At 37.8% G+C, this 15,577-nt stretch overlaps 1 protein-coding gene and 1 long non-coding RNA gene across 2 annotated transcripts; both read left to right on the forward strand.

Annotated features, from left to right (window-relative positions):
• On the forward strand, positions 1 to 14,945 carry LOC124180741. The gene is made up of 4 exons (XM_046566488.1): positions 1 to 391; positions 698 to 833; positions 1,366 to 1,599; positions 13,656 to 14,945. Exons 1-4 carry the CDS (start codon positions 1 to 3, stop codon positions 13,744 to 13,746), a joined length of 852 nt encoding a protein of 283 aa, XP_046422444.1. The 3' UTR covers positions 13,747 to 14,945.
• Positions 6,951 to 12,265, forward strand: LOC124179419. Its single transcript, XR_006870038.1, has 3 exons — positions 6,951 to 7,012; positions 11,643 to 11,762; positions 11,998 to 12,265. It is a non-coding gene; the product is annotated as an uncharacterized LOC124179419 (long non-coding RNA).
• Positions 14,946 to 15,577: the final 632 nt, after the last annotated feature.

Consider the following 15,577-nt stretch of genomic DNA (forward strand, 5'->3'; position numbering starts at 1 on the left):
ATGGCGACTGAAGAAAGCATGATCAAAGACCTGATACTAATCAAAAACTTTACGAAGGAAGCGTGCTCAATAAATGGTCAAACCTGGAAGGAAGAAGAAGCAACGAGCAGCCTAGAAAACGCCAAACAATGTATCCACGATGTATTGGAGTCGAATATGAGAACCGCCCACGAAACGTACAAAGGCAATTCCGAACTGGAAACTGCTATTGAGCACTACGTAAGGAGTCATTGTCCAAGCAGAATAACTCTCGAAAGATGTATGAAAGAATATTCCAAGTCCTTCGAGTATTGCGTGGATTCGCAACAACTCAAAACTATCGAGATAATCGGTAAATTTTCAACATCCACGCTCGAATTCGTCTGCGAGAATGACGCCAAGATGTTTAAGGGTCAGTATGTGTCATTTAGTTTATCTAGTCATGCGAATGCGTCGTTTTCCGAATCGTTCAATTGCATTTTAAATGGTTGAGTCTCGGCTTCGTCCGGCGGAAGATTGTGTTTCGTTATTTATCAGTATACTGCGGCATAACACCATGTGATACGCAGTGAGCAAATTTATTTATATCGCATCAATATCATCTCAGTTTTCCTAGATAGTGTCGAATATGCTCCCAGTGTTGGAACTCGCATACACGCGATGAACAATCGCCCGTAAAACTACGTTAACGCGTATTGAAATTTCATATTATTTGCAGATTTGTGTATCAATGAAGGCGTGGAATGTTATAATTCGATTAACGATCCCGAGAAATGTTGGCCTGCACTGACTACCGGAATCAATACTTTAGAAACTTACAATTTCACTCTAGTTTGGAATGACGCAACATGCTCGTAAGTATTACCAGTATCTTCAAAACGTCCCTCTGATTGGAAAGTCTTTAGACATTTTCGCAGTAAACCAAGTGTCTCATTTTCACATAAACAGTTGAATAAGTCGAGAATATGGACCGAAAATCTTTCAATAATACAAATACCAATGCACAGTTTTTATCTTACATAAAGATGCAGGTCGAAGATTTCGATAAGAATATGAGAGAAACTCTGCATACATAGTTTCAATCGAACGGAAGTAACAGTTTTTCAAATTTTGAAAACTAGTGCAAGTACACCAGCACATCCTTTTTTTTGGTAGCGAATCGAAACTTTGGTACGACCTTATTTTTCGACCTGCAGTACCGTTCATGATTTGAAGATAACTTTTCGAAGTTTTAAATCTCAACGAAAAGTTATAGGTCTCGGGTTAAAGAAACGTAATCAAATGATTGCTACGGCATTTGAAATAGTTTGATGAACCGATTCCATTATGCTTCTCTTAAACGATGTAGATTCTTATCTCCCATTACAATTAACTTCTAATTAATAGGGAACTGAAATCCGCCTACAATTGCATCATCGAAAAGATACCAAACTGTAGGAGCCATCAGATAACTGTAACTTTCGTCAGAGGTCTATTCGACGTGTATCTGGAAAACTTACGCTGCAGGAATTCAAGTAATTCATCGACTAAGCCAATTCGGACAGACGCATCCGGAAGACCAATTGAAAAGGAAGAAGAAGAAAAAGAGAAAGAGGAGAAGCTTAAAATGGAAGAAAAAAAATCAAATAATTCACAGACATTACCAGTTATTAGCATCAGCGCTCTCTTCTCGACTGCAATGAACCTGACGATGACGATAAAAAAATAGATTTCTAACACGCAACACAGTGTTTCGGCAAAGTAGCGATGTAACGCTTCAAGTCGAAGTATTGTATCGTACTCCTTGATCTGATTTCACTCGCTATTTAGAATCGTCCTCAAACATATACACACTTACTCACACTCTTATTTTTAGTATCATCCATGTATTCTCTCGATTGCGTCAAAGCTCAATTGCCTTTCTGACCTCTAGCGATACGGTTCGTATGTGTGTGCAAAAATACAGCATATCTTTTGTTCGTTAATCATCAATTGTCTTCAATCATCATCCCGATACACTCACTCCTATCCTCTACCACCAATTCACGGACCCCACGTCAATAGACCAGTATCTATCGCTATCTCTCCAAAAACATTGGTATAAACGATGTGTCGATGACATTTTCACTTTGGTAAAAAAGTACCACACAATTCACTATTTGCACTATAAACAAGGAATAGCTTGATTGTCTTGGATGTGTTTGCTAGAATATACGGTATACATATTATATTGTATGAGAGTAAGAGAAATACAAACAAGAGTGTATGCCTCTTTCCGTAATCCCCATGTGGGTGTGTGTCGTGTGAAAAAAGAGAGAGAAACGCGGGCATGAGATCAGGTGTGTGCCGCGTACCTCACTTCTACTTCTACTAGCGTTAGAAATCATGTATTACCGATTGTGTCTCTAAATTACTATTTTTATTCAATAAATATTTCTCAAAAGTATTAGTCATTAATAATCCTGGTGTCACTGAATGTAATTGGTACCGCAAATATATGTTATCAGGGAGATATTTACGTTATCGTTCTATTCATCCAAAAACTTACCAAGTTAGTACCGCTATAGCGTATTAATTGATATGAGATGTCCAACGACTTCTGATTGTACGTCGGTAATTGGAGTGAATGAGAAATAAAAGAAAATACAATCTTTCTGTGAATATGATATAGTCGTTCCGAATGAAGCAAATTAAAAGATAATGTTAATTAATCTTTGGAGGACTAATGTGTCTGTGGCAGCTTCACACCAATGGTGAGCCTCCGCAGCTTTCGCGAACGAAATGTTAACTTGCGATACGATGACATGTCGAACCAAATTCTAAGATACGATGATTTTCTGTTCAGCCGTCGATTATATGTATAATTTTTTGTAAATATAGCGGTGTCGAGTTTAATGCTGATTAACAAATTTTTTTTCAATCTACGATTTATTTTTGAAGTTATACTTCTTTAGGCGCGTTATGAAAAACAGAAAGCAAATATTGGTACGCTTGTCGCCTCTGATCACTGTTTTCATATTTATTTATAATATTTATCCACATTGTTTTAGTTTTTACAGTCACAACACGTGTTTTATTTTCATACAAGTGCGAATTATATATGTGGCAATAAAATATATTCAGTCGTGATTTAAATTGAATATTTGGATTAATGTTATTTACTATTTGTGAATATTAGTGAAAAAATTGTGCTAAAATACTTTGTCAAGTGCTTCAATATAATTGAGGTTAGTTATCCGTATGTATTATTTATTGATATAAATTAAAATATCATTATGTAATATAATTAATACTAAATATTATTAAATTATCAATGTTGAATATTTATTATTGGTTTTTTAATATTTACAAAATAAAGAAATAAATTTAATGGAACATTTAATAAAAAGTTCGAGACAAAAATTTAATAGATTATTTAAATATAATGTAAGACATCCGTTATTTGTTTTATTGTTTTTTAATGATGCCAAAGAAGTATAACTTCTCACGCGCGTACATAAGTACACGCACCAATTTTTTTTCATCAGTTATCCGCCTCGTTTTTTTTTTTGTTGAATCGTTTCCTAAATTGCGTGCGATCACGTGTTTAACATGCATTACATACATGTTATATAATATGATTGTATTAAATATTGAAAAAAAAATAAACAAAGACATCGCTTCATTTAGAACTGATATGGAATCGAAAGAGGATTAGTTAACGAATATTTACCCCGAATTTCATGATTTTATCGACGGTATAATTGTAAGTATCAAGCTGAACGCCGGATGCTTCGGCGCATCGAATCTTAATACAAAATTTGATTGAAAATGAAAACGCAATGAAAGAATTCAAACTGTCTGTACATAGCAGTTTGAATGAGTGTTTTGGGGTCATGAGTTATGGGTTATCTATCGATGCATGTAACACTCTTAATTTTTGCTGGCATGGTTGAGAGGTTGGGACGGGATAGAGTGGGTCTCTTCATCGCAGCGACTCCCACGTGGTGAGACCTGGGTCATTGATGGCAATGTATTCAGTAGCTATGCGCGATTCTAGATCGACCCACTCAAGAATCGAACTTTTGGGTCGAGAAAATAGATCTTTTGTATCGATACTCTACTAATAGATTTTCTAGATTCTAGAATCAGAAATCTAGAAATAGATTCTAGAATCAATTCCAAGTTTGCAAGGATCGGATTAGGTTCTTCAATCCTCAATTAAAAAAAGTTTTGAAAGTTTATTTTGGCGTTCTGTATTTTATGGATAACATAGGTTTGAGAATACAAAAGAATCGACCAATTTCTAGCGCTTAATAAATCTAATATCACGACTAATAAAAAAAGCTTCCCACCCAGTCGGCTGGGTTTGCGTAATATGTATATGAGAACTATTGCTGTGATAAACAAATATGACCCAAAGCCAACTATTGATAAATATCAAAACTGTTGAATAAGTAATACATTTGCGTGACACGATTTTTAATCTCCAATATAGACACCGGTTTCCAGTTAAACTAAAAAGTAAAAATAACGATCAATCTTCCAAAGATCAATCTTTTGTATCCGATTTTTTGGATGAATAGGTTTTTCCAAAATCAATTCGAATCGATTCTGAGAATCGATCTTTCGCTTGAGATCGCCCATCCCTAGTATTTAGTCATGAACTAGCTAACTGCTGTTTCGGGTAATTTCTCTTGTAATATTTTTCACTTTACTGCAACGAGTTATGCCATAGATCTCTCGAAAACAAGAAGATCATTCAATGATTTCTGTAACTTGTTATTTTTTGCGTAAGCAATAAATATTTGAAATAATATGTATACGTGCCAACCTCTCCTTGGATAAACGTATCGTAATCTCATCAACCACGCGAATCTCATACGGGCTTCCAGTTATTTTATAGCTCAAAAATTATGGACATTAAAAAAAAGGAGTTTCGAACAAAAGGTGTGGGGAATACATTGACCTTCAAAAATGTACGGCAGCATTTTATTCATTAATCCAATATTATAAGAGTTATCGGCCGAGATAGAAAAACTCGTTCATTCAACGAGCCATAAAACGTAGACGGTAAGTTTTACAAGAAAATTTCGAAGTAACAAAAGATGCAAAATGTTACTCTCCACAATAATGGTCCGCACAACTTTTGCCCTAAAATGCATGATTTCCGAGATATCGACCAAAAACGTTTATCGAGAATGCGCCTGAAGCCTTAATCTGTCAGCATTTTGTGTTTTTATACTCAGTAAGTGACCCCAAATATTACAAAAAAAAAAATTTGATCGGAATTTAGTGCGAGGTTGAGCCCAAAAAACGTTTATTTTTACCGCCTAACAGCCGTCATCTGTCTTTAGCGGAATAAGATGACAAGACGAGTTTTCTAACTTTTCAAAGATGTTCAAACGATTTCGTCTTTATGTGAAAGGTATTTTAAGCTTCGCCATCGTCGACAGCAGTCTCCGAGAACAAGAAGAGCTGCAGGAAATTTCAACATCGGTTTCCTTCGCGGTACTGTTCATGAACATCATTCACCCCAAATCCAAGGATCAAGAAAACGACGCCGGGTGGGGAAATTCGGGCGAGGTGTTACGAGAAGGGAGGCTTAGAGATGCTTCGCGGTTTTGAAACTTGTACGACTGACCAGCTCAAACGGTGCATCAAGAACTTGAAACCCGTGATCGACGTGAAAGTAAATGCCGAATGGTACGAAATGCCCAAGTACGCGATCGACTTGATGATCAACTTCACACTGAGAAAAATTTCATCTGTCATAGTACCTATAACAATTCAGTAAAACAGGTATCGTTGAAAAAACTGTTTGAATATTGTTGTAATTACGAAGACGGGGTACAATGCAAAATCAGTTTCGCCGGTTTACTCTACTTTTTTAGTTAAACAAGGCTGTGACGTCAATTTATCGTTGCGCGAGCGTTGAATTTTCGCAACAATTACAAGAAAATATAGTAACGGTGATCGTAATGAGAAAGAATAGTAACGGATACCAGACTTTCCGGTAACAGCTAAAAATTAGTTTTCATTTAGTACCTAGAACTATATTTTTCTATTGTGGTAAAAAATGAAAATAGTTAAGAACTGAGCGGAAAACAAAACTCAAAATTCCTCACAGTGCACGGTCGAACTTCTGTACGGTGACAAGTGCGTGAAAAAAGTGGAGAAAAATGTCCTTGACGTAGTTGACGGAATGATAACTTCGTTGAGGAACTTCTCTGACCATGACAAAGAAGATCCCGTAAAAAGTCGGTGAATTTCTGAAAAAAGATCACTGTTGATCGAATTTCATATCCCTGTGATATTCATACTTCTCTTTTTTTAACATATGGATGTTTAACGACATTCTCGACATGCGATTAGTTCAACCGTCGCGAAATGTGTCAGGAGAACAGTGGAAAGTGGATTTTGATGAATGCCTAAACTTGGCACACGCGTGGTTGACGTAACAGACATATTTTTTTGCTCACAGAGTTTGTTAACGGCCGTGACATGTCAGCGTGCATGACGGCGTGCGAGGAGAAACTGGAGAAATGTTTCATCCAGCACTTCATTCATTCAACTATGAAGAAGGACGCAATTCCAAATGGGATAATTGGACTGTTGGACATGGTGTTGAAACAGGGAGCGTGCAAGTAGGCTTCACTAGTACCGATTATTCTTCATGCTAAACTTTTGAACCAACATTTTTTCCACCTGACACGTTTAATCATCAACAGCGACCAAGAAAGCTTTCGCCAATGCACTGTGAAGATGAAGACGATTTTTCTTGACCTTGGTGAATTGTTGAATGACTGTGAAGATCTTTGAGAGCTTCAACGATGCCAAAACATCTGTAGATGGGTTGTTTACTTCATTTTACGATGTGACGAGAATACCGCTGATATCAAAAATAAGTTGATTTTTATACAGCACCTTATTGATAGTCTTGTGAGTACACTGAGCTTTATGCGGTTCACACACACACAAGAGCATGGATCATATATATAAGACAATTCCTATAATTGAGCAGTCAGTGTACAGCGGTCAGTCGACCCAGCCAGACGTTAATCGATTGCTTTGAGTAAGGAATTATGATCACTCATAATCGATAAAGCTTAGATATTTATGGTTAATTAGTCCTAATTAATTACACATGTTCTAAACATTGCATAAATTTCATCATGCGGTGTAATCACTTACGCGCGTAATCTTCGAGTGTGAAAATTCGTCTTGTGATTATTGCAGATTATGGACAAAATTTATTGTTGACAAACCTTATTCTTTCTGATCTTCTTGACGATTTCTCGCATGGAAAACACCCTCTTTACCCGATCGTCAATTAGCAAGTGAGCAGTGTGAGTATCAACGTGTCAGAAACCACGTGTAACTGATGCGTGGTACTGTTTCACAGATCGCCGGTATCATAATTCACGATCCTCAAATCCAGTTGCCCACGATTTGAACATGTAATTCAGTCATTGCTGGTATAATATTATTATGCGATAATCGCAGATTGCAGAATTGTTGTAGAGTTGCTAATTATGAGACGCACTGACAATGAGCTGAAAACTCATTAGGAGATAAAATGACGCACCGTAATTATAATTATTTCGCTTGTGGCACCAGATCGAAAAACGAACAGGACCTTTCATTCAGGTATCTGCGACACGTTTTCGAAAATTCGACATCCAAAATAATCCTGAGGCACGATATTGTCCTGTTCAGGTGTCGATTTGACGTCTTAAGTCGCTATTCGAACCTCCTGATTCTAATTAAACTAAATCAGTGTAGATACTTTCCACATCTCTGCTTGTCGAGCTGGATTGAGTAACGAGTTGATGATATTTACATTAAAGTGTGGAAATTAACCGTGCCGACCAAATACCTTATCTTAGTTCTTGGAATTGTGACATTCTGATATCAGCACTATACGGGAAACCGCAGTCTTTGCGACTTCATCACGCACAGACGCATGTACGTTGTTGGTGTTTGGCATTCTTTTTTTTTTTTTTTTTATGTTTACGATGGCCTCGCGACAAAGATTGGCTGTAAATTCTCCATGGAATTCAATTACACGGGATAACTTTGGTTATTATACTTTCCGGGTTCTTTTACATTTCGAATGTTTTCGTTCGCGGATGACATTGCTCAATTTGATGTTGATATAATCAATTCAATGATGCATTACACCGGTCAATAGTGGTTTTGTTGCCATTGATATTTGAATGGTCTTTGAAAGGTTTGATGTCAACGATCGTAGGAGTATGCGTAGTTTTTTCAAATTGGCTCTAGTTTTTTCTTTTATCAATATTTTTATATACGATTAAGAGAAGCAATTTTAGGTGAGAAATTTGATTTTTAATTTCTAAAGTTTATTAAAAAAAATGCTATCGATAGCTTTAGTCTTACTTCATTCAGACAAAAGTCAAAAAACTATAGAAAATATAATAATTTGTTGTTCTTGGCATGAAAAAGGGGAAAACCACATTTAGTCGAAAGGGAAGCAATTAGGGTGTTCCGAGAACAAAAATTCTTTTCTTCAAACGCGCATCACAATTTCAGTACAGCATTTCAAATAGAATATCTCAGGCAAATATGAGCTCTTAATATTGATTTTTTCAATTTCCCATTTAAATAACGGTAAAGAAAAATTGAAAAATTTTTGAATTTTTTTTTTCCATCTCGCAAACGGCTTGACTTATTAACTAGCTGAATAGAAATTCTTATAGGAAATTGAACACTCTGTGAAAAAGTACTGAAATCGAGAACACCCTGATACATCTGGCGTTTCGCGTACTCGGGGGTTGCCGGAACTGCCTTTTCATAGACAAGGGGTTTTAAGCCCATCTCTCCGATTTGATTTTCTTTGGTAATATGTCATAGTAGACTAAAAACTAAGCGATACGTGTTGTTTTTTAACTACCGTTAAACACTTTAAAGTAAGACGTGTCAAGAAGCGATTCACGTCTTCGGCTGTGTTCGGTCTTTGTCGACTGTCCTTGTACCGCTTGTATGTAAGCACTGATATATGTAAAGCTCAGAGGTCAACTTTGAGTGGGGCTCTTATGCACGGTGAAATTTACATGAAAAGGATTCCAAGTTAATAAATAAATTTAAAATAACCATCTCAAAAACGGGGGGTCCTTAATTAACATTCTATGTTGTCGGTAAAATCATTTGTGTCGCCTCTCATTCGTAAGGTAGCGAGTAGTAAACCTGGTTAAGTGACTGAATTTATAAGTAACGTTATTGTAATGATTCACGTTTCGCAAAGTCAGTCATTTTGCTATTTTAGGAATCTATGAATCTCTGAAATGGACCAAGTCATAATGAGACAAAGCAAGAAAATCATATTTTCAAAACTTGGCCACTTCAAAGTCACTACAAAATTTCAAAATAGTAATTTTACCCTCCAGTGTTTCGTTACGCTAACGTCATTAACTTCAGCCTCTTGAATGAAATACCTATACGTTTTAATTTCCGATTTATTTACGACCTATTGTCCACGTGTTGGATCGCGGCCTGTCCAACCGTTTGGGCTTAAATTGGCGCGCCGCCCGCCAGGCACCAGAATTTGTTTGAATTGGAGTGGCGACAGATCGCTTTGCCCGTCCACTCCCAGTGTCAGCAAACTACTTAAGCGCAGCGATTATAAAAAGGGTTGCCCACAGTTTCCAGTTGATCATGAATAGGAGCAAAATCAGGCATTTGTGCATGGTTCAAACAACATAATACAACACCTACGGGCGAAAATTGAACGGAAAATTTAGAGTGAACGTGTTATGACATGGTTTTGTGATAGATGTGATTATTAACACCCGTGGCAAGTTGAAAAGTATTAGGAAAAAATTGTCATTTGGTTATCCTTTCCACATAATGAAACCAGATCGTGATGACGTAGAATTGACGTGTAACTTCGGAATTTACATTCGAGATTCGTCGCGAAGAGACACATTTTTGACTCGTGTGTGAAGCTTGTTGATATGTGGACACATGTGCTCTATGTAGCTATTAATGTGAATTAAATTCACTTAGCCACTTTTGAACGGCGGGCCGTTCATTTTTGCTGATATGAAATACAACATATCATATTTATAGCGAGAAAAATTTGCTAGGGAAGAGTAGTAGTAGTAGTAATCTTTATTGTTCCCCTTGGGGTTACAAGGACTTCCCTTTTCCTCTTCCTTTACAATATTTTTTTACATGTTTTCTTAACCTATTCTCACCCTAATTCTTACTTCCTACCTTATCCTTACTTAATTTACTTAATTTCTAATTGCCTGTGTCCTGTGCCATTGCCTTGCCATTCCCTTACTTTCCCTCTTATCCTTTTCTTACTTTTTATCCTTATCTTTACTTAACCTTATCCTATTTTACCTTATTCTATTCCCTAATTCGTCCTTATCCTAATCGACTTCCATTTCCCATTCATCTCTCACTCTTTCATTCTCTTGTACATCCCTGATCCTTTCCAATTCTCTCATCCAGACTTCTCCCACCCCCTCCTCACCTAACATCTCCCTCACCACCTCCTGCCAGCTTTCCTCCCTTCTATCCCAGCCTACGCACCTTTCCCATACGTGCTCCCATGTTTCCTCCTCCCCCCCGCACACCCTACACCTTCTCTTTTCCTCTTCTTCCCAGTACCTTGCCTCCTTCATCTCGCTTCCTAATCTAAATCTTGCCACCCTTATCCACCTGCTTTCTCCCCATCCCTTTCCCAGATATCCTGGTATCCCTTCTCCTTTCACTAGCCTGTACCATCTGTTGTACCTCGATTCCCTTATTTTCTCCCACCTCTCTTTTCTCTGTTCTTCCCTCTCTCTCTCCTCTATTTCCCTAAACTCCATCTCGCCCCTCTCCCTTCTCGCGACTACCTCTCTACTCTCTACTCCCCTTTCCGCAAAGAAACTTTCCCTTTCTCTTTCCCACCTCGATCCCTGCCTCCCAGCTTCTGCCTTGTCCCTTATCTCTTCCCAGCATCTCCTAGCTAACTCGCTACCCTCCCCTCGCTCCAGCTTCCTTTCAAAATTCCATGCCCTTCTCCCTGCCCTAATCCTTAGTTTCTCCCTCTGCAGTTCCTCCCTTACTAGATAACCCGGTGTTCTCCCATCCACTCCTAATGTCCATCTCAAAAATCTATCCTGTACCGCCTCGACCGCCCTCCACTCCCTCCACCCCCATATCTCCGATGCATACTCTATTACCGTCCATACTAGCCTGTCAAATAACCAAATCCTTTTTTCCCAATCCCTCCCAAACCTTCTTTTTCCTATTCCCCATACCTGCCTCATTACTACCCCTGCCTTCCGTACTCTCTCTTTCACCTGTGCTTCCTGTCCCCCATTGCACTTTACTCTATACCTGCTAGGGAAGAGTACAATTTCGAAATTTTCAGGCGAGTTGACACTGTAGTCAGGGCGGCTAGGTGGTCTAGTGGAGTGAGTCTCCGGTAAAGCATCTCTAGATACCAGGTTCGATTCCTGGCTCCGTCGTTAATTTTTCAACTCACCAGAAAATTTCGAAGTTGTATTCTTCTCTAACTTCGGAATGTGCAATGAGGAATTCTCTGCGCGTACGGAAAAATTTAAATAACGCCGAGTCATTATACACGAGAAATGATGTCATATACGCCGAAAATTATGATTGTACAATACGTGATTAGGGTTTCGTATTACCACTAAAAGTAAAGTTAGTCTTTATATCTACAGCCGTTGAATAATACATGCGTTACACCGAAAACATCTGCAAGTGGAAGCTCGCTGCCGATTACTGATACCTACGATACGCCAAAATGAGGATCAACGTCCTGACAACTTTTCTTTTCACTGGTAAGTCAGTGCACCGAATAATTATACGTTTTAGAAATATTATTTGATACCTGATTCGATCCACGAACATCGTTTTGACCTTGTCATTGTGGAACGTTTCCAAAATATAATAACACAGGAAAAAATGCCGAAACCATTGACTGAATTGCAACCAGAATGGCTGGTAACGTTTTGGAACGTAACGCAGTTATAGAAGTGTCCAAGAAGAAATATCAACCTTTCCCTATTGTTCCAGGGATTTTGTGCCTGACCCTCGGACAAAGAAATGATTCAACGGCGAGTATCGTATATAGAAATGCACTACAGGTCGTGAGAGATGTGGTTATGATGGTGACTAATGAAAGCATGATCAAAGACCTGGGACTGATCAAAAACTTCACGAAGGAAGCGTGCTCAACGAATGGTCAAACCTGGAAGGAAGAAGAAGCAACGAGCAGCCTAGAAAACGCCACAAAATGTATCAACGATGTATTGAAGTCGAATATGAAAACCGCCCGCGAAACGTACAATGGCAGTTCCCTACTGAATACTAGTATTGAGTACTACGTAAGAACTTATTGTCCAAGCAGAATAACTCTCGAAAGATGTATGAAAGAATATTCCAAGTCCTTCGAGCATTGCGTGGATTCGCAACAACTCAAAACTATCGAGATAATCGGTAAATTTTCAACATCCACGCTCGAATTCGTCTGCGAGAATGACGCCAAGATGTTTAAGGGTCAGTATGTGTCATTTAGTTTATCTAGTCATGCGAATGCGTCGTTTTCCGAATCGTTCAATTGCATTTTAAATGGTTGAGTCTCGGCTTCGTCCTGCGGAAGTTTGTGTTTCGTTATTTATCAGTATACTGCGGCATACCACCATGTGATACGTAGTGAGCAAATTTATTTATATCGCATCAATATCATCTCAGTTTTCCTAGATAGTGTCGAATATGCTCCCAGTGTTGGAACTCGCATACACGCGATGAACAATCGCCCGTAAAACTACGTTAACGCGTATTGAAATTTCATATTATTTGCAGATTTGAGTATCAATGGAGGCGGTGAATGTTATCATTCGATTAACGATCCCGAGAAATGTTGGCCTGCACTGACTACCGGAATCAATACTTTAGAAACTTACAATTTCACTCTGGTTTGGAATGACGCAACATGCTCGTAAGTATTACCAGTATCTTCAAAACGTCTCTCTGATTGGAAAGTCTTTAGACATTTTCGCAGTAAACCAAGTGTCTCATTTTCACATAAACAGTTGTATAAGTCGAGAATATGGACCGGAAATCTTTCAATAATACAAATACCAATGCACAGTTTTTATCTTACATAAAGATGCAGGTCGAAGATTTCGATAAGAATACGAGAGAAACTCTGCATACATAGTTTCAATCGAACGGAAGTAACAGTTTTTCAAATTTTGAAAACTAGTGCAAGTACACCAGCACATCCTTTTTTTTGGTAGCGAATCGAAACTTTGGTACGACCTTATTTTTCGACCTGCAGTACCGTTCATGATTTGAAGATAACTTTTCGAAGTTTTAAATCTCAACGAAAAGTTATAGGTCTCGGGTTAAAGAAACGTAATCAAATGATTGCTACGGCATTTGAAATAGTTTGATGAACCGATTCCATTATGCTTCTCTTAAAAGATGTAGACTCTTATCTCCCATTACAATTAACTTCTAATCAATAGGGAACTGAAATCCGCCTACAATTGCATCATCGAAAAGATACCGAACTGTAGGAGCCATCAGATAACTGTAGCTTTCGTGAGAGGTGTATTCGACGTGTATCTGGAAAACTTAGGCTGCAAGAATTCAAGTAATTCATCGACTAAGCCAGTTAGGACAGACGCATTCGGAAGACCAATTGTAAAGGAAGAAGAAGAAAAAAAATCAAGTAATTCACAGACATTACCAGTTATTAGCATCAACGCTCTCTTCTCGACTGCAATCAACCTGACGATCCGCCCATGGAACGTTTAAAACTCTTATTCAGAAAAAAATATATTTCTAACACGCAACACAGCGTTTCGGCAAAGTAGCGATGTAACGCTTCAAGTCGAAGTATTGTATCGTACTCCTTGATCTGATTTCACTCGCTATTTAGAATCGTCCTCAAACATATACACACTTACTCACACTCTTATTTTTAGTATCATCCATGTATTCTCTCGATTGCGTCAAAGCTCAATTGCCTTTCTGACCTCTAGCGATACGGTTCGTATGTGTGTGCAAAAATACAGCATATCTTTTGTTCGTTAATCATCAATTGTCTTCAATCATCATCCCGATACACTCACTCCTATCCTCTACCACCAATTCACGGACCCCACGTCAATAGACCAGTATCTATCGCTATCTCTCCAAAAACATAGGTATAAACGATGTGTCGATGACATTTTCACTTTGGTAAAAAAGTACCACACAATTCACTGTTTGCACTATAAACAAGGAATAGCTTGATTTTCTTGGATGTATTTCCTAGAATATACGGTACACATATTATATTGTATGAGAGTAAGAGAAATACAAACAAGAGTGTATGCCTCTTTCCGTAATCCCCATGTAGGTCTGTGTCGTGTGAAAAAAGAGAGAGAAACGCGGGCATGAGATCAGGTGTGTGCCGCGTACCTCACTTCTACTTCTACTAGTGTTAGAAATCATGTATTACCGATTGTGTCTCTAAATTACTATTTTTGTTCAATAAATATTTCTCAAAAGTATTAGTGATTAATAATCCTGGTGTCACTGAATGTAATTGGTACCGCAAATATATGTTATCAGGGAGATATTTACGTTATCGTTCTATTCATCCAAAAACTTACCAAGTTAGTACCGCTATAGCGTATTAATTGATATGAGATGTCCAACGACTTCTGATTGTAAGTCGGTAATTGGAGTGAATGAGAAATAAAAGAAAATACAATCTTTCTGTGAATATGATATAGTCGGTCCGAATGAAGCAAATTAAAAGATAATGTTAATTAATGTTTGGAGGACTAATGTGTCTGTGGCAGCTTCACACCAATGGTGAGCCTCCGCAGCTTTAACGAACGAAATGTTAACTTGCGATACGATGACATGTCGAACCAAATTCTAAGATACGATGATTTTCTGTTCAGCCGTCGATTATATGTATAATTTTGCGTAAATATAGCGGTGTCGAGTCTAATGCTAATTAACAAATTTTTTTTTAATCTACGATTAAATTTTATCAGTTATCCGCCTCTTTTTTTCTGTTGAATCGTTTCCTAAATTGCGTGCGATCACGTGTTTAACATGCATTACATACATGTTGTATAATATGATTGGATTAAATATTGAAAAAAAAAAATAAACAAAGACATCGCTTCATTTAGAACTGATATGGAATTGAAAGAGGATTAGTTAACGAATATTTACCCCGAATTTCATGATTTTATCGACGGTATAATTGTAAGTATCAAGCTAAACGCCGGATGCTTCGGCGCATCGAATCTTATTACAAAATTTGATTGAAAATGAAAACGCAATGAAAGAATTCAAACTGTCTGTATATAGCAGTTTGAATTATAGCGTTTTGGGGTTATGAGAATGAGAAAAATCAAATAGAAGCATGGCGAAAGTCAAAAATTCGACCTGAATATCTTCTTCGACCTCACAATAAATTCCCCACGTATACGGCACTGTTCATAATCATCATTCACTCTAAGTTCAAAGGTCGAGAGCATGACGACGGCAACTTTTCGGAGAAAAATTGCGGAGAAAAGGAGGGAAGGAACTGCGGGGCAGGATCAATGGTTAAAAAAATAGGAGATATCAACCGCCCAACCAA

Source organism: Neodiprion fabricii, chromosome 4 (genome assembly GCF_021155785.1).
Source record: "Neodiprion fabricii isolate iyNeoFabr1 chromosome 4, iyNeoFabr1.1, whole genome shotgun sequence".
Lineage (NCBI taxonomy): Eukaryota > Metazoa > Arthropoda > Insecta > Hymenoptera > Diprionidae > Neodiprion > Neodiprion fabricii.